This window comes from Prinia subflava, chromosome 10 (genome assembly GCF_021018805.1).
Source record: "Prinia subflava isolate CZ2003 ecotype Zambia chromosome 10, Cam_Psub_1.2, whole genome shotgun sequence".
NCBI lineage: Eukaryota > Metazoa > Chordata > Aves > Passeriformes > Cisticolidae > Prinia > Prinia subflava.
The window spans coordinates 8,852,144-8,863,583 of record NC_086256.1 but is presented as its reverse complement, the minus strand read 5'-3'; the positions used below and the strand labels follow the sequence as shown (position 1 = coordinate 8,863,583).

Genomic DNA, 11,440 nt, shown 5'->3' with positions numbered 1-11,440 from the left:
TGTCCATCCATCCTGACTGCCCAGGTGCCTGGATGCTGGACAGACAGCTGGGTTGATGCTGCCAGCCAAAAACAGACGTGTGAAAGCCCTTTGCAAAGGACTCACCTGGCTGGGGATATCCCAAAATCCTGTCAGTCACACACTTGGCTGGTCTCCATGGCTGGTGATGCCTGGGGCTTCCTACCCAGTACTTTACTGGGAGGGAAACTGAGGCCACTTCCCTGCTCAGTCTCCCAGGGACAGGCTGCTTGGAGGAGCTTTGCTGCCCGTGCTCTGGTGAGAGGCATCCCCATGCTCCAGGGAAGGGGATGCTCAGGATCCAGCTGGCCTGTGTGAGGGGATGGGGACAGCAGGGAGATGGCGTGGCCTTGCTGGGCAGGAGGGACATGGGAATGTCACTGGACTCGTCCTTCTGTGGTCAGGTCAGGCCTTCCCAGAGAACCAGAAAATCCAGCCCTGGCTCCCTAATGGGGCTCGGGTGGGTGATGCTGGGGAGCAGCTGAACCCCAGGATGCGGCACTGGGTGCTGGAGGAGGCGAGGGGAACAGCCCATAGCTTGTCCTCCTTTCTTCCCTGTGCCTGGCAGTGATTGGGAAGGAGAGCAAGTAGTCAGGTATTTACCAAAATTTACTTTTGGGGTGAGGAATTGTGTGCAGCAAACAGGGTCAAGCTGGGATGGGGCAACTTTTGGAAGAGGGGCAATATGAGAGGGGGGTTTTGGGGCAGCTGTCCCACTTTGGGAGAGGAATGAAGGCTTGGCCCTGGCTCTGAGCAGCTTCCTGCTGCAGAAAAGGGCTGAGGCTACAGGCAGTGAGGGGACAAGGGCTACAGCCCCCAGCTGCAGCACGGGTTGTGTCCATACCCAGGGTGTCTGCAAGGGTTAGAGGCTTCCCCCAAATACTACTGGGATTTGGCTGGAGCCCAATGGGGCTGACTTCATCCTGCTGAAATGTATCATTACGGCCAGGCAGGGAATGTGCTGTGGGGTTTTGGGGGAACCGGGCGTGGGGTGTGGAGCGTGCTGAGCACACAGGGCCTGGTTTCCTGCAGGATGAGGTCTCCCCTGCCTCCTGCATGGCTCTGTGGTTTGGTGACCAGTTGAAGGGACACACTGTGGATACTGGTGAGGGGACCAGCACAAGCTCCTGCCCCAAAGGTGCACTGGACAGGTGAGGACCACTGCCAGGGCCGGGCCTGGGGAGGAAGCATCTCCCCCTGTGTGGTGTGACTCTCTTGCAGTCCTCCTCTGTGGGAAACCAGCCCTATTTCAAAGCGTCTTTCCAAAAAAAAAATCACTTTTGGCAGCCCTTAGGCAATGGCAGGTCTCCATTGACTGCTCCAGTGCTGGCATCTGTCATGGCTGTCACTGTCCTCTCCGCCGTCACCCTGTCGTGTCCCCGCCAGCAAGAATCCCCCTCCCTGTGCAGCAGCTGGGGACGGCCCGTGCAGCTTTGGCTTCTCCTCTGCGAACCGGCTGTGCGGCCGTTCCCCGGCGCCCTCCTTTGCCGGCTTCTCTTTCTGCCCAGGATGTCGGAAATTTGGCTTTTGGGGAGATCCCCGCCCGGGTGGTGCCGAGCAGGGGGACCCGCAGGTCACCCACAGAACCAGCCTGCGGGGACGGGGTGCTCAGCCTCGGCTGGCAGAGGCTGTGCGTGACCGGGGGGTGGCCGTGCTGGGGGTGTCCGTGCTGGTGGTGTCCGTGCTGGGGGTGTCCGTGCTGGGGGTGCCCGCGGCTGGAAAACCCCAAGCACAGCGCCGCGGAGGTGGGGTGGTGCCCCCAGGGCTGTGTCCCCAGGCACAGGCTGGCACAGCCGCGGGGCTCCAGCGCTGCCCCGGTGCCCCCAATCGAGGGGCCGGGACCGGGTGTGTATCCCACACGGCAGCAGAGGGCAGCAGGGCCGCAGGCTCCCCGCAGCACCGAGGGGTGGCCCCGGCGGGCCGGGCGGGGCGGGGGGCTCCGGCGGGGGCGGCCCCAGGACGCGCCCGGTTAAAGGGCGGCACCGGCAGGGCGCTGGAGGCAGAGCGGGCTGGGGCAGGACGGGACGGGCTGTTGGGAGCTGCTCTCCGCTCAGGTAAGTCGGGCTGTGTCCCTCCCGTGTCCCTCCCCGCCCGTGGGCACCCCCTGGACGGGCGCTGGGCTCTCATGACGGCGGCAGCTGTGCTGGGAAGGGTCTCCCCCGGTAACCTCTCTGCTCTCCCCAGGTGCAAACATGGGGTGCTTCACCTTTATCAAGGTCATGATGATCCTTTTCAACCTGGCCATCTTCGTAAGTGCGCCTCGGGGGTTGGGGTCTGCGGGAGGGGGTCCCGGGGAGCCCCCAGAGCCCGGTGTGGGGTGGGTCGGGTCTGGCTGGGATCCCCTGCCCCTCGGGGCTCTTTTCTGTGTGCGATGGATTGGAGAGTGTGGGCAGGTGGGTGTAGGTGGGACCTGCAAAGCCCAGAGGGCTGTGCCGTGCTCTGGGGACAGTGGCTGTTGCATCAGCTGCTCTGTCCCTCGCTGTGCTGGAGCTTGGGAAGGGGCTGAGTGCCCCAGAACAGGGGGTTTGCCCCTGTTCTACTTCTGTGGGGGAGCAGCCTCCGTGTGTGACTGTGGCTTTGGGGTTCCTGGATGTCGGGAATTCAGAGCACAGGCAGGCTCTACTCCCACCCAAGGCAAAGAGTAGTGGAGCTCGCAAGAGCTGCACTGGCTCTGCAGGAGCCACCTGGAGGGGGATGTGGTAAGATACAGCCTTGGGAAGGAGGGGTGCAGAGCCCCCCGGCTCACTCTGCTGAGACACTCCCTCTGTGAAGCTCCTGCCAGGATTTGAGTGTGGTGGGGAAGGTTGAGTGGGCAGAGGGGAGGGCTGGCACGGACTGCAGGCAGCCCAGAGCTGACCTTGCCCAGGAGTACACGGCTCTGTCTGGGGTCAGGGGCTGCCCAGCTTCTCCTCTGGGTGGGTGGGCAGGCAGCTGCCCTGTATGGAGGAACTGGTGGCAGCGTGATGGTGGCCAGTGTCTGAACTGGCCATGTGGGGTCATGGGGAGGCTGGTGACACTGCTGGTGTGGCTGCTCCACTGCTGGCACTGGAACCCCCCAGGCTGGGGAGGGGGCAGCTGTGACACTGCCTCGGGGATGTGCTGGGGGTGGGGTGTGTTTCAGGGTGCTGACCTGTCAGACCTGCCCACAGTACCACAAAGTCTTGCTTTGGTGTGGTGAAAAACTGCTGAGGAGAGAAACACCCATGCCAGGGCCTTCCCCAAATACCAAATCTTGTGCCTATCTGGAAGCTGATGTTCCCTTTCTCCTCCCAGCTCAGTGGCGGGACCCTCCTGGGAGTTGGCATCTGGGTCAAAGTGGATGGAGAGTCATTCCTGCAGATATTTGGGGCGCTCTCCTCTAGCATCCTGTCGGTTGTGAACGTGGCCTATCTCCTCATTGTCATTGGTGCCATCCTGCTGGTGATCGGCTTCCTTGGGTGCTATGGTGCCCAGAAGGAGAGCAAATGTCTCCTGATGATGGTATGGACCTGACTGACCTCCCTATCAAGCCTCGTTTGAGCTGGGTCTGTGGTGGGGGAGACCTGATGGGTAGATTTCTCTGTGGAGATGTTCTCTGTGGATTTTTCTATGTGGTGGCAGTCTGGGTGGCCCTTGGAAAGGCAATGTTGGGTTCAAAGTCTGCCCCAGGAAAGGGTGAGATGAGGTAGGAGGGGGTGCTAAGCTGAGGTCTCTCTTGGAGTGTGTCCACAGAGATCAGCCCATGCAGGTAGAGGGCTGGAGGACCCCAAGGTTGTGCTGCCCAGGAGCAGAGCTAAAGGCAGTGGGGCAGGAGGGCTGGAGCCCTGGGGAACAGATGAGTTCCAGGGACCCCTGAGGACTCTGGCTGTTGGTTTGACCTCCCTCCCCTTGCTGTGTCGTAGTTCTTCTCAGTGGTGCTGATCATCTTCATCGCTGAAGTTGCTGCTGCCGTGGTGGCTCTGGTCTTCACAGGTCTTGTGAGTGCAATACCCGAGTCTTGGGCTGGGCTGATCTGGGACCTGTCCTACCCCTTGGGAAAACAGGAGACACGGGCTGGCAGTGCTGCCCACAGGTGTGGCTGCTGTGCAGTGGTCAGTGCTGCAGGAGGAAGGGATGTTGGCCCCTGCTGGCACCAGCTACGTGGGCAGAGTGATGGAACATAGAACAGGGGTTCCTGTTATATCACAGCCTTCATTTTCTTAGGACCTTAGAAGTCTTCTTCTTCAAAACTTCTTAGAAGTTTTGCCCACTTCTTTCTGTCAAGCCCCTCAGTCCCTAACCAGCTTAGGCTTGACACCTCCCCACCTCTGAGGGTAGAAGCCACTGGGGGAGGAAGTCCCTCTTGCCTCATGCTGAGCAAACTCACCCCCTTATTAGGCACCTGAGAAACCACCTGGAGAGAAAGGTGACTGCCTCATTAGGCACTGGAGAAGTCAGCCACAGGGCAAACGTCATTCCTGGCTCCCTCACTTAATGCTGCCATTCCTGGTTCCCTCACTTAACGCTGCTTATCAGATGATTCACTGGGCAGGAGTGACCTTGGTGCCATAAAGCACTGCTTAGTGGGGAAAGGGAAAACTCTCTGTGGGTCAAACAGACATGCTGTGACTTCAGGCCTTTTTGGCCTCCTCTCTGTAGGCTGAGACCAGTATGGGGGTGCTCAACTCTGTGGTGCTCCCCAGGACCTTCTCTGATGGTGTTTTTCTGCCCCTTCTTCCAGGCAGAGACGTTGCTGACAGGTCTGGTGACCCCGCTCCTGAAAGAGAAGTATGGGGTGGATAGAACATTCACAGAGATCTGGAATGTCACCATGACAGAGGTGTGCTGAGCCCTGTGGGCCTCACCTGTGGGTCGGGATCCTCCTGACATGGGCTAGGTGGTGCACATGTGGGTGGGACAGGGAGATGGAAGAGGGCACAACCCAGGATGTGCTGAGCTGTCACCACCTCCTCAATTTCCCAGGTTCCTGGGAACTACCTGCTTGGGACCTAGTGGTGTGAGAGCTGTTTGTGATGGTGTGTGGGGCAGAATCCTGGCCCCAAGGTGACTGCTGAGCAGCCCACTGAAGCAGGGTTGAGCTGGGTGACGCCTTCCATGAGCAGTGGGGTCCAGATGGTGTCAGAGCTTGGAGGGACACCTGAAGGATGCTCTTCCCATCCCTTCCTCTCTCCCCCTCTTAGGTTCACTGCTGTGGCCTGAATAACTACACAGATTTCAACAACTCCTACTATTATGAGACACATCACAGCTACCCCAGGCAGTGCTGTGACATGCGGGAGCCCTGCAACAGCACCCTGGCTGCAGAAACAGCTGTCGAGGTGAGGACGTGCCAGAGGCTCTTGCCCGCTGTCAGAGCCTCACTTGGGGTGTGCCTGGGCACTGGGAGATCTCTCCTGAAGCTCCAGCCCCAGCTCTGCACATGGTGGCCCCTTGGGCTTTTATTTCTGTGGTGGCCTCGGCTTGTCCCTGGTAGAAGCAAGTAAAGCTGTTACGTTGCTCTGGTCATAAAGGGAATAGAGTGGCATGCCTGGTGCCAGGCATGAACCCGGGCACCACTCTGCCTTTTTGGGCGATTTCCCTGCTTCTTCCTTTCCTTTCCTTGCTCCCCACCCAATATTTGGTCTGAGAAGTGGCTGAGTTGCCCCTGAAGCCTCAGACCTTCTCCATGGCAGTGTGCTCTGGGTTGGAGAAGCAGTACCTCCCTTTCTGAGGGATGCTGTGCCCTGGGAGTTAGGGAATCACCACCTCTTGCCATCCTCATCCATGTGGTTGCCTCCTGCAGGGCTGTTTCAGACAGATCTTGGAGGAAATCAGGACCAACGCCGGCGTGGCGGGTGGCGTGGCAGCCGGCATCGCTGCCTTGGAGGTGAGTGCTGAGCACTGCTGATCCACCTCCTCCCTGTGCCTGGAGGTGGGGCTGGACCAGCCTGGGGGGCCCGGGGGGCTGGTGCAGCTCCCAGGACCACCTGCAGCTCCAGGCTACTGAGCCTCCTTCCCTGGGCACATCCAGCCCTGCCCCTGGTGCTCTGGGGATGACGGGCTGTGCCCAAACCCGTGTTGGGAAGGGGAGGGAGGGTTTAAGGATGTTTAAGGGGGCTGATTTGCACCTTGCCACCCCCAGATTGCAGCCATGGCAGTTTCCATGTACCTGTACTGTCGGCTGGACGAGAAGTGACCCCTGAGGCAGGAGGATGACCTGCCACCCCCCATGCTGGGGTGCACCCGTGGCGTGCCATGCTCTCAGGGGGACCCCATCCCTCCCTGGGTCTGATGCTCTCTCCTGTGCACTGTGATTTGTAGTTGTATTTTGATCTACTGAGCTGGGATCTGTAGAGTTTGTGTATATTTTTGTACTGATATGGCATATGGAGTCTGTACATAGAGATTTGGGGTGTTTTTTGATTGAGGGGGGGTGTTGGGAGGAGCTGCTTGGTCTCTTTGGCTGATGCCAGCAGGAGATAAAGCAGCACAGGGGCTGTTCAGGGCTGCTGATCTGGCAATGGCAGGGTGATGTCTTGATAAACTCCTGCAGGCGGGTGCTGTACCGCTCTCACACTGTCCCAGCTGTGTCCCCCTGCATCAGTTTGAGGTGGTAACTACACCCTCACTCACTGGGGATGTATCTGCTCCTGCACCCATGGTCTGTCAGCCCTGGCCTTGTTGCCATGTGGTCCCCTGAAAGAGGGGCTGGCTGGGTGCTGGCTGGTCTCTGCCCCTTCCCTGGCATGAAGAGAGCCCTGGTGCTCCCTGGCTCTGCAGAGGCTGAGGCTGCCCCACACCCCCTGTCATTTTGTGCCTGAGCCCCTCTCCATGCTGTAAAGAAATGCAAATAAATTTTTCATCTTGGATACAAATTATTTTCTGGAGTTGATCTTGGGGCTGCCTTTATTAAATACCCTCTGCCGGAGGGGGTGCAGTGGTAGGGGCTGCCTTGCCTCCCTCCCACCTTCTCTTCCATGTCCTTGCAGGCAGCACAGCCCTGCCCACAGCCTCCCTGCCCTCCTTGTCTCTGGCTCCTCACCTGTTCTGGTGCTTGGAAACAGCAGCCCCGTGTTTGCACAACAGACAGGGTACAGAGTGGGGGCACCACCTTACACCCTGTGCCCTCTGCAACAGCCACTGCTTGCTCACAACACCCAGTCAGGGCCTCAGCAACAGCTTGGCTTGAAAGGCAGGGCTGCCTGAGGGTTCCTGTGTCCCCATCAGCTGCAGGAATGGGCTGGTGAGGAGGGATGGATCCTGCCACCCCCACCTCTGAACATCTCCACCCCAGCGTTGTCCCACACTGCCTGTGTGTGATGCACCTGCCCTCCCTGTGGGGATGTGGGAGGTATGGGTGGGCTTGGGAGGTTTCCAGACACCCTCTTTCCCCGCTGCTACTCCCTCTCTGCTCTTGAGGCTACACTCGCTCTGCCTCAGTTTCTCCATTGCAAAGCCAGGGTGGGTGTTCCCAAGGGCTCCTTCTCCCTGTTTCTGCCATGGCTGTGGGGCAGGGGCAGTGAAGGACAGGGGTGGCAGGAGGCCAGCATGCAAACAGCCTCCCCAGGCACTGCCTTGCTCTGTGCCCACTGTGGCACCCCCTTATCAGCTCCTGCCAGGTACGAGGCTGGACCGAGGCACTGCTGTGGTCTGGCATTTCCCTGGTGCCATCCAGTGCCTGTCACACTGGCAGGAGCAGGCAGGGAACAGTGAGGCAGGCATGGGCACCTGCTCCCCCACACTGCGTTACTGACATGGGATTTGGCCCTGCCCTGTGGCAAGGTGTGGGGGAAAATTGCCAGAAAATACACTTGTCTTTCATGGACAGGTGAATAGGAGCCAGTTCTACCATAAACTGGTGTCACCTCATGGGTGACGTCAGAGCTCTTATGCCTCTTTTTCCTCCCCAAGGCTCCAGGAGCTGCCAGGAAAAACCCTTCCTGGAGGTGGCCAGGAACCAGTTGGCACAGAGAAGGGCACACCTGGCCATGACCTCTTCTGCCCCATTTTTGGGATGCCTTGCAGAGCTGGCTCCTGGCACACACCCTCCCATCATCACCCCTGTCAGGTAGAGCAGGTTGAGGGGTGAGCTGCTGCCTTCCACCTTTGCACTCCTAACCATGGGGTTGCCATGGGGTTTCCGTGGGGCAGAGCAGGCTCTTTCTGTGGCACTGAGTTTTGTAAATAACCCTGCAACCACTGGCTTGGTTCCTCCCCTGCACCTGCTGGGAAAACTTGAAGGACCAGTTTCTCCTCGCGGATGCGATTCCTCCCCATTGCCCTGGCAGCCAAACAGAGCAGTGGAGGGTAACCTGGACTGGCACAGCCTCCCTGTGCTCCCACTGTGCCCCTGCCCTCCACTGCCCAAGCCTTTGGGCTCTCCAAGGGGATCCCATTCCAGCTGCTTCCCCACAAGCCCAGTGGCACATCCTGGCTCACTACCCACCAGCTCTTGTGGGTGCCACCAGCTCCTCTGCAGCTTACACCTCTCAGACTTGCTCACTTCTCCCACGCTGGCTCTCCAGGGCAATCAGAAGCTGACAGCACAAGGCTGAAAGGTCCCTGAGGGCTTGTGGTGGCAAACAGAAACTTCCTTATTGCCCCCAGGAAGATGGCAGGAGATGGCTCCAGCACCTGGCTCCTCTGGGCGTGTGCCAAGGTGGGGTTCTTTTCCACCTGGGATACAGGGTGAGGGAAGGCAGGAGGGCAAAGTCTCCCCGCAGGGATGTTGGGCAAGCAGCCAGTGCCATGATGGGAGCCACACACAGAGCAAAGTTCCTGGAGATTGGTAGGGTGCGCTCTCCACCGGCAGCACCTGCCCCGGGGCACAGCAGGCAAAGCCCAGTGTGGTGCAGGCTCTGTGCTGGCAGCGAGTGGGCGGTGATCGGCAATTTAGGAAAGGAGCCGCCCCCTCCTTCCTGGGAATTAGCATTGATGGGAACAGGTACATGAAAAGAAGGAGGAACTGCACCTCTTTGGGTTTGTGCTGACGAAAGGGGTAAATAAGAAGCAAAAGCAAACTGATTCAGCATCAGCTGGCCAAGGAGTGCCTGCTGTGGGGAGTTTCCCCTGCCTGCTGTAACAGCTGGGCCAGGATGTTCCCAGAGGGGAGACACGAGGATATCCTTGAACGGCGCAGGCTGGCCCAGGGGAAGAAGTGAGGCAATGCACACTTTCCCTGGTATGGACTGCCTGCTTGACTCCCCTCCTCCTCTTCCTCAGAGATAAACCAGCCAGAGTGCCAGCCTAACCCCACCTGTGCTTTCTAGGCAGCTCTCTGCCTTGTTTTGTTGGGCTATCAGAGGAGGTGACATAAGGGCTATTCAAGAGGCAGCAGGCAGGAGCTGACATTGAACCTGGCGTGTTAATCATTAATGCTGCACTGGGCAGGAATGGCACAATAACCGTCACAGCAATCCTGGATACCCAGTTGAAGATTAATTCACCACCTACCTTAGGTATGGGCACAGGAGGTGGTAGCCCTGTGTCTGCAGGCACAGCAGGGAACAGGGACAAGAATGGGCTGGGTGCAGGGAAAGGATCCCCCTCACAGCTGGGGACAAGGGGAGAAGCCAAGCAGAGCCCCTTCCTAGGAGCAGTTTGGGCACCTTGGCATTTATGAGTTCTTATTCATAAATGCTTTTGGCCTTTATGACTTTTTATGAAGCAGAGGGTGCTGAAAATTTAGGATCAGTTCCCTGGGTTCAGATGCAAGTGGCTGGACACAGCACCACTGACTCTCTCCCACGCAAGGAAGGAGATGGGGTCAGCACACAGAGCATCCTTCCAGTGATGAGATCTCTCCATTCAAGAGGACTGGGTGTGTTATCCCAGAGGACTCTGGCTGGAAGGCTCTTCCTTCCATCTGTGGGGCACAGAGGACCCCATGTGCCATGGGAAGGGTCAGCCTGGATCTTGTCTCCCACATACCAGCCCATCATCGGAACACAGGGACTTTCTGCTTCCTCAGCACAGAGATCTCCAATAAAAAACCATAACGCATAAAAATAAACACCACCGGAAATTATGCAAAATTCCCCACCCCCCACAAGCTCTGGAAAGGTCAAGTTTCATGCCAACGCTATTTTGCTTTTGTTTAATTATCAGCCAGCTCCTGGGAGGTGGAGCAGCCGGACAGGTTCTCCTTTGTACGGCTGCACAAAGCCAGGGAGGGGAGGCCAGGCTGGGGGGGCTGCAGGGGCTGGGTGAGAACTGCAGCTCGGGCAGCACGTGCTGCACCTGCTGCCACAAGGGCCCGAGCTGTGGCAGCCACTGGATCGGGCTGCCAGGGTGGGCAGGTGAGGGGACAGTTGCCTGGCCAGTTCCTGGGACAGCCGGGAATGCTCCAGCAGCAGCAGGATGCACCAGGGAGTGGGTGAGACCCCCAAAAAGGGCAGGATGATGAGTGACCTGGCTCATCTAACAAGGGCCCTGGGGACTGAGCCCCTTGGGTAATGAACCCTGGCATCTCCAGCACCTGGGGGCCGTGATCTGAGGCTCTCCATCAGCCTGGCACAGGCTCTCCCCTTCAAGGTGATGCCTTGAGTTTTGGCTTTCATATTTTCAGATTCTGTGCTGCCCAGGGGTGTAGTTCTGAGCCTCATATTAAGTGCCAGTGAGCTCTCTTCACAGAGCAGGTAGACAAAACAAATCCTTTTTCCTGCTGAGAACCAAGGACAACTTTCAGGCCCAAAAGCACAAACTTGCTGGGCTGAAGGGAGGAACAAGAAGGATGGGACCACACAACCTGAAGCTGTAATTGAACTACAGCCCAGTATACAAATGGTATTTCAATAAATACCTGCTTTATTCCCTAGTGCTGTCCAGCCTCTGTTTCAGGTCAGCCTTCCAGGGCATCAAAGGGGTTAACCTGCTTCTGTCATCCCTCTGTTTCAGGAGGGGAGGCTTCTATAAATGCAGCAGTTTGCACACACTGGCTCCCTGAGGTGGCCAGGCCCTCCCTGGGGCCAGGACCTGAGCACACATCCCTGTGCAGGGCTCTGCCCCAGGGACTCAGACACAGCAGGTGAATCCTCCTCTCGCCCACCTTGAGCAAACCTTGAGCTCGGCTAGAGGCAGATGTGGAGGCTGCCAGGAGGTGAGAGCCCCTCACCAAGCCCCTGGGACTATGCAAAAAAAATCTTCTGCTAAGGGGTTGCCCTGGCAGAAAGCTGTGCTTGGTCTTGAAGAGGGGCTGTCAGCCCAGCCTGGCTGCAGGGATCAGGCAGGGGAGCAGGAGCAGCAGGTTGGGGGTGCAGATTGCAGCTGGTCTGTGCTGGTGGCTGACACTCTCCCACTACCACTTTATTTCAGTCCTGTGGTCTCTGCTCCAGGAATGGGTGCACCCCCAGCCCTTCTAGGGTTCCCTGCCCCATAGGGGCATAAATTTGGAATGGTCAAGAGGGTGACAAGGCTGTAGTTCTCAGGACACAGCAGCTGGAGGTGCCAGGAGGAAGACGGGGGT

General features: G+C 58.4%; 1 protein-coding gene across 1 annotated transcript; it reads left to right on the top strand.

Annotated features, from left to right (window-relative positions):
* Nucleotides 1–1,978: 1,978 nt before the first annotated feature.
* Nucleotides 1,979–6,851, top strand: TSPAN1 (tetraspanin 1). The gene is made up of 8 exons (XM_063407160.1): nucleotides 1,979–2,072; nucleotides 2,203–2,267; nucleotides 3,292–3,498; nucleotides 3,900–3,974; nucleotides 4,718–4,816; nucleotides 5,178–5,315; nucleotides 5,780–5,863; nucleotides 6,119–6,851. Exons 2-8 carry the CDS (start codon nucleotides 2,211–2,213, stop codon nucleotides 6,170–6,172), a joined length of 714 nt encoding a protein of 237 aa, XP_063263230.1. The 5' UTR covers nucleotides 1,979–2,072; nucleotides 2,203–2,210; the 3' UTR covers nucleotides 6,173–6,851.
* The last annotated feature ends 4,589 nt before the right edge of the window (nucleotides 6,852–11,440 follow it).

Coding starts and splice junctions, on each gene's coding strand:
- TSPAN1 (XM_063407160.1), top strand. CDS start 2,211: ATGGGGTGCTTCACCTTTATCAAGGTCATGATGATCCTTTTCAACCTG. Junction 2,268..3,291: donor TTTTCAACCTGGCCATCTTC/GTAAGTGCGCCT, acceptor TTCTCCTCCCAG/CTCAGTGGCGGGACCCTCCT. Junction 5,316..5,779: donor CTGCAGAAACAGCTGTCGAG/GTGAGGACGTGC, acceptor TGCCTCCTGCAG/GGCTGTTTCAGACAGATCTT.